Source organism: Cynoglossus semilaevis, chromosome 8, assembly GCF_000523025.1.
Source record: "Cynoglossus semilaevis isolate Cse_v1.0 chromosome 8, Cse_v1.0, whole genome shotgun sequence".
Classification (NCBI taxonomy): Eukaryota; Metazoa; Chordata; class Actinopteri; order Pleuronectiformes; family Cynoglossidae; genus Cynoglossus; species Cynoglossus semilaevis.
This window is the reverse complement of record NC_024314.1, coordinates 11005977-11018476: the sequence shown is the minus strand read 5'-3', so window position 1 is coordinate 11018476 and position 12500 is coordinate 11005977. Positions and strand designations below refer to the sequence as shown.

The 12500-nt window shown below is 41.5% G+C and overlaps 1 protein-coding gene across 4 annotated transcripts in view; it reads left to right on the top strand.

Moving 5' to 3' along the window:
* Positions 1-12500, top strand: part of snx29 (sorting nexin 29) — an 87437-nt gene that overhangs the window by 56031 nt on the left and 18906 nt on the right. For all 4 annotated transcript variants that reach the window (XR_003050321.1, XR_003050320.1, XR_003050319.1 and 1 more), the window contains one exon: positions 6707-6847. Coding sequence is in view for 1 of the 4 variants with exons in the window: in XM_008314756.3 (XP_008312978.1) it covers positions 6707-6847 (141 nt within the window). In the remaining 3 variants the exon portion in view is untranslated. The remainder of the gene's footprint in view (positions 1-6706; positions 6848-12500) is intronic.

The following is a 12500-nucleotide window of genomic DNA, read 5'->3' as shown; positions in this document are numbered from 1 at the left end:
TCTACATTTCATGCAGATGCGTTGGTGAGATCTTACGAGTCGTTTGGTACATGAGCTGCGTGTTGTATGACGGACAGATGGCTCTTTAAATGTGGCTCCTTCTCATTGGCTTTCTCAATCTGCCACGCATGTTGAGGACTCCCAGTAAGTGCACACGCTCATGTGTGATTATAATGGCCGGTTGCTGACAGAGGGAGATAACTGTAATGGTGATGATGTTAATGATGAATGTTTTACAGGGATAATGACCATAATTACGCTCGTCGTCTCAGTCTCACATCCATCAGCCATAGATTAAATGCCCTCAGGATGGTGCAGGGGCAAACAGACGCCATGTCACCTTCAGTGCTGCAGTCCTTTACATCGTATTTCAATTTCAGGCACTTTAAGTCCTGGCTCCAGTGCAGAGCAATGGTGAAGGAGAGGTCACCAACTAAATGATGAGCTAACCTTTGATCACCCAGTACCACAGTCTGTGTAAAGGTCAACATTTACTATGTTCCCCTTGTCTCCAGCTTTATGTCCTTTTCACTTTTTTAAATCTTGAAGCTCAGTCTCAACTCCAATTTACTGCAAAAATCTCATTTTGTCTATTTTCTTTAGAGAACATTCCAGTCAGAGCCTTCTCGTTGGGGTCTTAAATAGTGACCTCTAGCACTTTGGATTAGTACAAATCCCAGGTTGAGTGTCGAGGTGAAAGGTGACGCCCTGTTGTTGCACTTTGTCACCTTTCAGTGTGTGTTGGTGGCTGCTGAAGACAGATAGTGGGAGATGGGACGGAGAGTTTTGTTTGGCCTTTTTGTCTCTCAGGGAAACCAGGTCAGAGTCAGTATTCGGCTGCTGCCGGTGTTTTTTCTTCTGCCCTTTCTCACAGTTTAACGATCTCTCCCTTAGCCTCCAGATAACTGATTTGATCCAGTCCCGGCCCAGGGCTTAATTCTTCACCGTGCATCGGCTCCCTCTCTCTGCTCTGCTCCCTGTGCTCCTTCGCCCCAGATTCTCACAATAAACTGCATTCACAGAGTTTATTTGTGTCTGTTTCTCTCCATCCTCCATCATCCTGCCTTCTTCTCCTCCTTTTTTAAAAACTTCTTTTCAATACCTCTGTATCCTCCACTCCGCCCTTACCCTCAGTCATTTACTGCCTGGCTTGCTCAGCGCAACTTGTCAGTGATTTATTCACTTTGTTGTTAAATTGTGTGTTAAAAATTTTAGGAGAAAGTGTCTCCTCCAAAAAGTTTCACTCAAGTTGGAGGAGAAACAGGCAGGATAGACGGTAATGATGGAGAGAGATGATGTAAGAACAGAGCAGGTGATGAGGCCACCGTAATGGCAGCAGTTTTCAGGGGAGTTAGAGAGAAGAGCTGAGGCTTGACCTGTTTTCCATCTGCCGTGGTTTTAGACCGTCTTCCCACCTGGGCGATAAAACTTCAAGTTATCCCCTGCTGGCCGTGGGGAACTTAAGTTCCATCAGTGGTACCACGGTGGAAAAGTGGTTGATACTCTGGCCTTACAGCAAAAGCTTCATTGGTTCGATCCTTGGTGGCATCTGACTTATAGTGTGCAGTTTGCATGTTCATGGGACTTTTTAAAGCCTCCACCTGCCCCCGTCACCCCAACACAAATCTTGACAAATTACATGTCAGATGTATTGAACTAACGCCAAGTGATGTCATGCAATCAATAACGTTAAATAATACAAAGTTTAAAAAGAGAAAATCACAGTTCAGTTGTGACACCATCACTTGAACCATGGAAATGTCCTCCCGATCGTCCTGCCCCACTTGTCATGTCAAATACTGAAGTAGTATTTGTGTGTAATGAATCCAAAAAGAACAGAGTTGTCTTCATTAGTTTACTGTTTACATTTACATTCAATCATTAAGATTTCATCCTGGTCCAACTCTGGCTGCAAGGTCGGTCTGCAGCCTGACATTATTTTATAGTGTGTTGTTGCTTTGCTACATTAGCATAGCAACGAGAAAAAAAAAACTCCTCATTTAAAGAATAACCTGTGTTCTTTCAACTTTCACCCTGTGCCTTGATTGCCGCCTGCTTTCCCTCCTCCTCCTCCTCCTCCTCCTCCTTCTCTTCCTCCTGCTCTTCCTCCTCCCTCATCTCATTCCTCTCACTCTATAAAGTGTATAATTCTGCAGGGTGTCAGGTTCAGCGCTGCTCTAAAATAAACACCTTTAGTGCAGACAAGGTGATAATCATCCTCTCTCTCTCTGTGTCTTCCTCTTTAGCAGTGTTTCCTTAAGTGGGTTTGTTCAGTGAAGGTGAAACCAGCGATGCACGACAACATAGTTTGGTTTGAAAGTTTTTTTCCCGTCTACTCTACTACTACGTCTTTGACAAACAGTTTTCTCAAACCTCAGCCCCCTGGTGGCTGGTTCCAGCTTTTATTTTGTACTCATTAGTTAGGCTGTACTTAATACATTAACTACATAGTAAATAGTACATGTTTTATACTTCAAAATGTATTTCACCATAGAGAAAATGTGATTTTATGAGTGTCAATGCTCTCTGAACAGACTGCAACAACCATTTCTTCAATAAAATAAATTAAAAAACACAGAAAACAAAATACAAAACATAGAACAAATTTGGAATTAGAGAATTAGAAATGTAAATTAACCACCATGGATGGGATTGGACTCCTGCATTTAACCCATCTAGTAAACACAAGTGTAGACCTTCTACTGTTCCGTGTTATTTTTAAGTCACCTATAGTCTAAGCTAAGCTTTGGTGGGCCTCTTTAAGTGGTAATGCAGGCCAGGTTTGGGCCCGCCGGCCTTGAGTTTGACATAAGTGCCTTTTATGGTCTCACTCTCTCTTAAATGCTCTCTAATGAATTGCCTTCCCTGGTTGACGTGGGGTTTTTCTAACCTCCCTGTGCTCTCATTAACTCCTTCTGTCAGTGTTAAGTCCTCCTGAAGATCAACCAGCACAGGTGAGAAGCAGATGGGGTTTGATCCGCGGCGGTTCATCCATTGATTGACTGTGACCGCTCGGAGTCATCCTTACGCCTTTTCTTTAGAGGAAAAACAGGCGATTTGTTTGTACCCGGCTGCTGTGTGGTCTTCCAGCTGTGAAGTGAACAAAAGGGCTCTCAGCGAGGGTCTCCTGTGGAGCTGGGAATGGGACTCACATGCTGTTCTTACCACAGTTAGCCTCGGCGTCAGATGAGGGGAAAAAAAAGAGAGAGCCCACCAATGTCTGCTCAAAGGGAGATACGAGAGGCAGAGATGCATCATTATCTTCCCTGAGTCCTGTTTGTTGAAATCCCCTGAGGGCCAGGATTCACAGAAATGTCCCAGGGCTGAAGACGTCAGCAGCAGCGGCCTTTTCTGGGATATTTGGGCTTTTGTTTGAGGACGTGAACAAACATCATCACCATTACATTGATTTCAGCATTGCCTGAGTGCTGGGACTTGACCACTGTAACCCCGGCACTGCTGTGCTTATTGAAGTCTGAGCAGTATTTGGGAGAACATTTTAAACATTTATTACAGACGCCGGAGAGAGCAGCATCTATGAACTGACATTTTAAATCTCTTTTATGGTGCACCCTGCTCTTGTGGGACAGTTTGGTTTTATTCCTGTGTCAAATATAGGCCACATTGCTGTGGTGTAAATCAGAAATTGAATTTGATTAGGGAATGTCATCCAAAATGTCAGCAGTAAACAAGGCGGTGCAGACAGCTCCTCAGAGACAGGGCCACTTTTTGACTACAGTCCCTGTAATGATGCTGTACCAGGGAAGGAGGAAGGTTCTGTAGAGGAGGCACAGGAACGTCCCATCTGTCTTCTGCTCCTTCATTAGATTCTATTGATGAAATCTCTGTGCTGTATGTGGAAGATGCAGTATTGTCAATAAGAAGAGTTAGAACTTTTCCATGACCTTTTAGTTTGCTGGAGTGAAGCTTCAAGTTGAAGTGTTTTCTCCTCAAATCTGGAGTTAAAGAGAATCCAGTTCTCTTCTTTACACTCTCTTCTCTAACATTCCTCCCCTAAAAACACTGAGCTTTGGGTCAATGTAGGTTGTCAGTCACCCTGGTCATTTGATCTGCCTGGAATTATTCAACAGTTTTAACAACCTGTTTTGAAGTCATTTCAGTTTTTTAAAACCACAGCAGGTCTTTGGATGAGAGAGGGAATTTCTTCAAGATTTTTCAAACCAGTCAAGTTGCCAACTCTGGAACTTCTTAGATTGAATTTTTAGGGGGTTACAAAAGTAAAACTTTTGATCAGATACCTTGGTAAATGTTGCATCAGTGTCCAAAACAAACAAGAAGAATGAAACCCAACCAGATGTTCGAAGCAGCTACTTAAGGGACAGACTGTAGAGTTGGACAAAAAAGAACCTTGGCAGAGTCGTCACCTGATCCAAGGCTTCTATCACTGGTCACTGAAGACTCTCCTGTTTGGAGAAAATAAAAGTCCTGTTGTGACATCATCACTTGAACCTTTCAAATCTGTCACCAGCGGGCCCCGCCCCCCACTTTGAGGAGCATTAATCCTTAATCCAAGATCTGTACATGTATTTGTTGGTTAAGGTATTTGTGGATAAGTACTGATCAAATATCCCAGGGATGCTTCAGTTGGTGAATCCCCATATATGCTGGAATCTTTTAGTTAAGTCTGCACAAAAGGCTGAGGGCTGATGGCTGTGTGCAGGAGCTAATGTGTTGCCATTTATAAGCGTGACAATGAGACGCTGCAAAGTGGATTAAGTCGTCTGTGCTAAGACTGTCACCGTATGAAAATGTGGAAGTACAGACTGTTATTACTACTGGTGTAATTATTATTATTAAGATGACAATCACTGTGATGATCAGACTGATCTCCGGCCACAGTCCTGCTAATGCAGCTCTTATTTGACCTGGGTGATGAGGGGACATTTGACGTCCACCGTCATCATGGACTCCTGAGTCATTTCAGTCCCAAACCTGGCAGTTAGCTTCAGTTGAATGAGTTTGAAAAACAGAAATGATGAAATGATAAAACCAGACCGAGCCAGTTCTCCGTCCAAATGACTGGGACTTCACGTTGCTCTGTGTTTTTAGCAGAACCTTGCAAATGTCCTAAAAGCACAAATACAGCAATCCAAAAATAAACATCAGTTATTGGACCGTGGTCGATGTCCTCTGCCAATGAAATGTTGTTGAGAGAGAACCATCAAACCATCAGAGTCAGAACAGTTGTGCTTTTCTCTCTGGTTTTAGAGTTTCTTTTTTAATAAACCTGATTGGCTCGGTATACAGATGTTGGTGTGTGTTACTCTGACAAACTGACCAACTCTAACCAGTACAGGGTTAGGGCCTTCTTTGCTTTTAGAGCGGCTTTACATTTTGAAGTAGAAATTAAGAAAGGCGTCAAACCCACATCTTTTTACATTTACATTTTGAAATAATATTACTGATTTAAATCAAAGGTCTGCACCACAGTTCACTGTCCAGTGATAAATGGAACTAAAGTAATAATCTGCTCTTCAGTCTCTGTCTATGAAATGTTCCTGTAAATGTGAGATGATGTTGGACATCTATGCTGTGGCACTGTCGATTTTCACATCCATTTAAATCCTATTTATGACACGGACAGTGTCTAGACATGTCTGTATGTCTAAAATTACACATGCAGACATATTGGACACTTCACAGGTTTTCAGCTGTCACTTTTCTCTCCACAGCTATCCCCCAAAAATATCTTATTTTCGTCATGTCCACAATTATATCTTAGCTAAAAAAAGAATCTTTCCCCATATTAAAAAAAAACATAACACGATGAGAGCGTAAGAGTTTTTGTAAGTCTGTCTGCACAGTGAAAGAAAAAGATTTATTTAGATGTTGTGACCTACTGCGCTTCTTACTGCATTTGCTACAAACATTACATCACATTACATTTAGCAGATGCTTTTATTCAAAGATATTCGAAGGTATAATTAGAACTCAAAAAATATTTTTGTCAAGTTCTTTTGGTTCATTATTTTAATGATATCTACACAATTTAATACCTTTGGTTGGTGGTTTTGTCAAGTTCTTTTGGTTCATTCTTTTAATGATATCTACACAATTTAATACTGTTCAATTCTTGAGGACTTTTTTTGCTATGTTAGCTTCTTGGACTAACTGTCATACTGTGTATCATTAGTCAGACTTCAACTTCTCTTCTTGTTCTTTGGTGTAGGTTTTGGTGATTGACAAAAACATTTTTTTAAGGTTTTCTTTGGTAGATTTTAAGATTTTGTCTGATTAAGCTCAAACTATTTCTGCCTGTTCAGCCTGTTTATTGTTAGTGTGTACTTTTTTTTTATAAATTATTCATTTCCAGCAGGAAGGAAAGCAGTTGTGTCCATTCTTTTTTTCATTCAATCATGTTTTCATGAACCTGAATCAAGTCTCTTCTTTGATTGGACGTTCTAAAAATAGAAGTTCTGTGAGAGTTAAATAGTTAAATAGTTAATGGTGCGTGGTGTATGCTAGTCACACAGAGGCGTCTGTTGACACAGACATGTCTCTCTGTGAGGCCTGAACACAAATACTGTCATTTTTAACAGCTATTTTGGGGCAGACACTCAGAAATTGGTGTTTTGTTGTTTGTTTTTCATTTTTCCTTCCTACTATTCCACAGCGTATTGAATTGAACAGAACATTTACACCAGTAGCAGCACAAATATGGATTATTTTTTTAATCTGTTTCTAGGTGTACATTCGTATTCTGGACAACGAGTGGAACGTCTACAGACGCTACACAGAGTTCCGGGAGCTTCACAACGACCTGAGGAGAAGGTTCCCACAGGTGGACACCTTCATCTTCCCACCCAAGAAAGCCTTAGGAAACAAGGTGGGTTCATAGTTCATCGACCAATCAGTGGCTGCTTCACTGTCAAAGCATCAACCAGCAGCCAACTGGAAGATGAAACTCTACACTTGGGTGTGGCTCCAGATGGTGATGGGTTTTTAAATGGGCGTTTTTTTAAACACAAATGCTGAAGACTGAAGTGGCAGGTGATTCTGCTGGAGTGGCTTGAAATGTGTTGGGTCTCAATCTTCCAGCTCATTTTATCCAAAGCAGCTTAGAAACGTCGTCAGTTTCCCTTTTACCGACTGCTTCAGTTCAGTGACAACCAAAAACAACAGAGTTCTGCCTCAGACTTTTTCCTTTTACTGCTAATATTCTATTTAGACAAATGAAAACAATTATATAATGTTCAACAGTTCTATTGACTAAATTGACACATGGACCTAATTGCAACTTAGTGAAAAGATTCAAAGTAAATCAAAGTTAATAGTGTTGGTCTGCTCTGCTGTCAAGCTTCATGTTCCATTTCAAACACAGCAGTGACGTCTTTCCAACTAAACTTATTGCTGTGTTTAATTTATTTTACAAGTGCTCTCAATCGTTCTGCAGTCAAACTGTGAAGGTCATCAGACTAATGGAAACTCTAGGGCCATTCGGCAAAAACCTCCAATCAATAATAAGCAACAAATGACTGCATGTGGTGTGTGTGTTTTATCTTTTCCATTGTCTGTTCAGGGCAGAGGTTCACAGTGAAGGTGAAACTCTTGTTCTTGTAAATCGTATAATTTCCCACGACTTTGAGTCAAACTATAAAAACTGACATCAGGCTGTAAAATGTAACATTTCAGTCGTTAAACTGAGATCAGACAACGACAACTTCCTCTCCACCAGATGTTTACTGCTGTTTGTCACTTCCTTATTTAATATTGCTCTTGTGAGTGAGATTTTTGCTGCATCTGCGTCATTCAACTCCCCTTGTGGCAAATCCTGACATTGCAGCAAGTGTGTGTAATTGGCTTGTTTATGACCTTCTGTGCAACAACCACACAGGACAAGTTGAAAAAACCCCAACTATTTTCATAAAAAACAAAAAACAAATCCATTGCTCTATATTTAGGAATCAACTTTTGTAAGCAGAATTTCTGTTAATAATTCTTGAAACTTTTTGACTGACATTTAAAATGGAATTCATCTTGTTGGGAGTTCATCTGATTAATTTATTTATGTCATAAGAATTTTTGACAAACCTTTTTCTTTGAACAAATTCACCAACAAGGCCAGCGTTCATATGATCAAATGAAGGTCCATGCAGACGGTCTTCATCACCTTAGTTTTCGTCTGCCGACATCCTTTACCGCTCCGTCCTCTGGGGTTGGTCGGCTCCCCTCATATCTTCCTACCTTTTTCCTTCTTTGACTTCTTCTCTGACACCTCTTCATCCTCCGCTCCTCTCTCCTCCTGTAGCCTTTATGAGGTAATTTAGTCCTGACCTGATTCTGTGCCTGGTTAGATTTGGTGCTGCCACAGCAGCGGCTTCCTCCCCTCTTCAAAGACAGAACCTTCACGGACGGTGTCTATCACAGGCACAGACAGTCGGTGTCACTGTGTCCTGAAAAGCTCCCTGAAAGCCTATTACGCTGAAGGCTGGTCCGAATCATTGCTTTTCACAGTCTCCACACTTGTTCTGCAGTCCCTGCAAAAACAAAAAAAAAAAGAAAACACTGACCAGCATAAATTTGACACTTGCTGAATTTGGACGTTTTTCATGACTTGTCGAAAAAACTTATATTTTCCATTGATGAGGATCTCACCGTCTGATTCCTTTATATTACACCTGCATTCCATGTAAATAGTTTGATCTCAGTTGCTACTTTCAGGGATTTTTGTCAGTTTGGTCAATTTAAATCCTATTTAAATTAAAATAAATGATAAGGCATGGTACAGTAGGTGATTATATATGGAGTTGGCACCACACAATTTACAGTGGGACCATATAAAGGAGCCTGCTGGCAGCTGATGGTCACTGCAACATGGTCTTGCTTTAGTTTCTTTTTTCCTCTAAATCAGAATATAAGTATCTAAACTACCAGAAGAATGGATCATGAACTTCTAATAGAAAATGGGAAAAATGAGAAAATAGGAAAAAAAAAATTTTTTTTTAGTTATCCTGGCAAATTATGGACAGTTCAATCATCTGGACTGTGTGGGACTTGTCTTTGAAGAGGGAAGTAGTCTCTGTGCTGGTCTGTGTGTGTTTCTGTTTCTCTGCAGTGTTTTGTGTTTTTCATCAACGGCCGACCTGAAGTTCTGACCTTCCCTGGTTTTTCCCTCTGTTTTTCTTTAGACGTATCATTTAATCTGTTTCCAACAGGTTAAACCGTAGAGAACGACTGCTGAGAACAGGAACTGAAGTTGCTGCAGTGAAACTTTGATTACCATTAAAACGTTAGTTTCACTATTAGCCACTGTGTTTCTCGGAAACAAAATGAAAGCAAGTAGAGACTGTGAGGCATTCTACCATTTGGCTCTTTAGCCATGACTGATTCCCTTATTTGGATCGTCCTCCTGTTCTGGACCACTGATCTGGTGTGTTGTCTTTACTGGAGTCTGGCAGAACATTTCCCTTCAGGCTAAAATGAGACTCAGCGTTTTAACGACGGGCGCTTCATTTTAAGTGCAGTGTCTGGAAAATGTTGTAAAAGTCTGAAAACTAGTTAGACGCCAACGACTGACCGAGGGACATGTGACTGGACATTGTTAGGCTGGCAAAGTTACAGTCATCTTTTTTTGTCTGATTGGCGCAAAAATAAAGATAACAGCCAGAAGGTCACTCATTGGCTGGTTCAGTCCTCTGTCTTTTGGTACGGAGTTTGAAAGTCCTTCTTTGCCTGCAGTTAATTGCAGCTAGATTAAGTGTGTTTTAGGGGCTTGACTGTAAACTACACCAGTACACACACACACACACACACACAACATACCACGAGAGTGTATTACATGCAGCAGATGACAGAGAAATGTAAATGAGAGGAAATAGTGGTGATGTAACGTCAGGGTGAGCGAGACCTTCAAACGCCGCTCTGCTGAGGATGAAACGCCCGCACCGTCAGTGGAGATCAGGTAGCAGGGGAAATGAGAGCAAACACTGTGTTACATGCCAAGGACTCCTCTCACTTTCATCCTGTCTCACACAAACACACACACACACACATGTTAAAAAAAATCACACCAACCTGTGTAAGGAAACAGCAGAAGTTATAAAGTAGCAGCTGCTGCCGTTTGGACTAACATCAGAGGAGAAACTTTTGTGAGAAGACGTTGAACACACACTCTACCCCTCTCACGCACACACACACTCACACACACACACAGATTATCTGCACTGACATTGACGTCCTCATGTCAGTGCCCTGTGATTACATTAATCTCCTGCGTTGACAGGACCTTGTCAGGAATCATCAGCAGGGAGACTTCACAGAGGAGGTGAATCACAGAACTATCATCTGGATGTGGGTTTAAATTCCAGGTTTTTTCACACACGTCACCTAACATCTGACAAGGCAGGAGTTTTAACTGCGCTGGTGCCGAAACTATCAAGAATGAAACCAGATAAGACTGTTTTCACACTCGAACACTCGTGCTTCGACAAATGAAAAATTTTCCGAGGTGCCATTTTTTTCAAAACTTGTCTTGCGCTGCAGATGGAGCGTTAGTGCAGATGTGTGCCAAGACTACAGAGGAGTTCAGCTGTGATATTTCAGTTCCTGGTGGGAAGCGAGCTGCTTCCTGCCCACGTTTTGCAGGTCAGGCTGCGGTGACTTTTAATCAATCAATAAAGGTGTTTAAGAAACTCTGCAGTAATGAAGCTTTGGCCTCCGCCTGTTCAATGTTTGCAAGCATTTGAGTTGATGTTTGCCCTGTCGTTGGCTGTGGTTTTAATCTGTTCTTTATCACAGCATGTCTGTACTTTTTAAAGACATGTTCTTTGGGCTCACATCATAACCAACAGGAAACATTTAGCTAACATGTAGCCAGTTTTCTAACTGTAAACCACATTTGCTGTGGCATAGCTGCGCCAGGAACACACACACTCAACCACACCGACTGTGCCAGGTCCTAACCAGTAATCAGTCAGTGGCCCAGCTTGGCATTACACCCATATTTACACATCTGTCAACTTTGTGTTGATGTGACTGCTGAGAGTCAGTGGGGTCAGAACAACAACATCAGAAACAAACTGCTGCAGTTTACAGTCCATTCCTCAGCCCTGGCCTCACCGGTCCAGACAACAGAACATTCATTCTGATGTTCCTTTTCCCTCGGCGTCTCTTGCCCTCATCTGTCCCTTGTTCTATCGCTGCATCTTTTCACTCAGTGGAGTCGCTCATCTGTCTCACAGGCTTTGACAGGAAACTGTTTCATGTCTTTTTTCATCTCACTCTAGTATTTCTGGGTGTGACTACAAAAAAAGGTATTCAGAAATGATGTAGTACTTCTGCGTATATAGCGACCGTGGTCCTCAGAGAGTTCACACAGCATGAAGTCAGATGATGATGTGATGTTTGTTTCGAGCAGCGTCAGTGTGAACATGTGCTCATCGTTTGTCTGCTGAATTTAGCCTGGCTCCTGTTTACCTGTCTGGAGCTGTAATCAGTGACATCCAAGGAAAACTGCACTTTTTATGGTGCAAATTTGTTGCTGTGTGGAAGTGGAACAACACTCTTTGATGCTTTTTTTTATCTAATTATTTTCCCCCCAAAAAAGGATATTTGCTAGAGTCATCAAAGCTTTTGGAATACAAATATTTCCTCTGTTTTTGCACCACCTAATAGTTTGAAAACATCCAGTTGTAGAGATAATTATTTAATAATAATTTAATAATAATATTAATATAATAATTGAAAAAACCTTGAAAAACACAAACAAAACACATACAGTTGATGTCAAGATAAATCATTGCGTTGTTGCGCACCGCTAACACAGTGCTAATTTGCTATTTTGCTAGCGCACCACTGAGTGACTAGATACTCACTGCTTTTAATATTTTCCTTAGACTGTGGTGAAAAGTAGAATTATTTAAAACCACTGCTGATAAAAATGTCAGTGTAGCACCTACCACCCTCAGCTCTCACCCTCCACCCCCGTTTACATAAGAAGAAGAAAAGGGCGATAAGTGCCAAGGCTGCCCCCTAATAATTAATCAGGAACTGCAGTAAATTATTAAGCAGTCGTATTATGTTGTACTCTCAGATTATGCAATATACATGTTTTGTGCTTTTTAATGATGAGGAGGACACAGCGAGGCCCAACTCTCTGAACATTTCTGAATTGCACTGATGTTTTATGCATGGCCTGGACCTGAGGTTTGGTGTGGGTTTAAACGCAGCACTGAGAGAAGAGCCTGTTCAAAGCCGCTGCGCTCTAAAGTGTGGGCTGACTCACGGCGGAAAGTGTTGAACTCGTTCTGTCCATGGTCGGTGTGCACCAAGACTCTCCAGCCTGGGTTTCATCCAAGTGGACCAGAGGTTAATGGTCCTGTTTGAAGTGTTGACCAGTGGAGTTCTGTTTATTATGGCTTCATATTTCAGGAACTTTTTTTTAAAACTTTGTCGACAGCAGACGTTAGTCAGTTGGCTCATAAAAGAGTGTCTGACTTGTCGAGACAGAAGTTTATTGTACAGTCAGCAAGTTTGTCCCC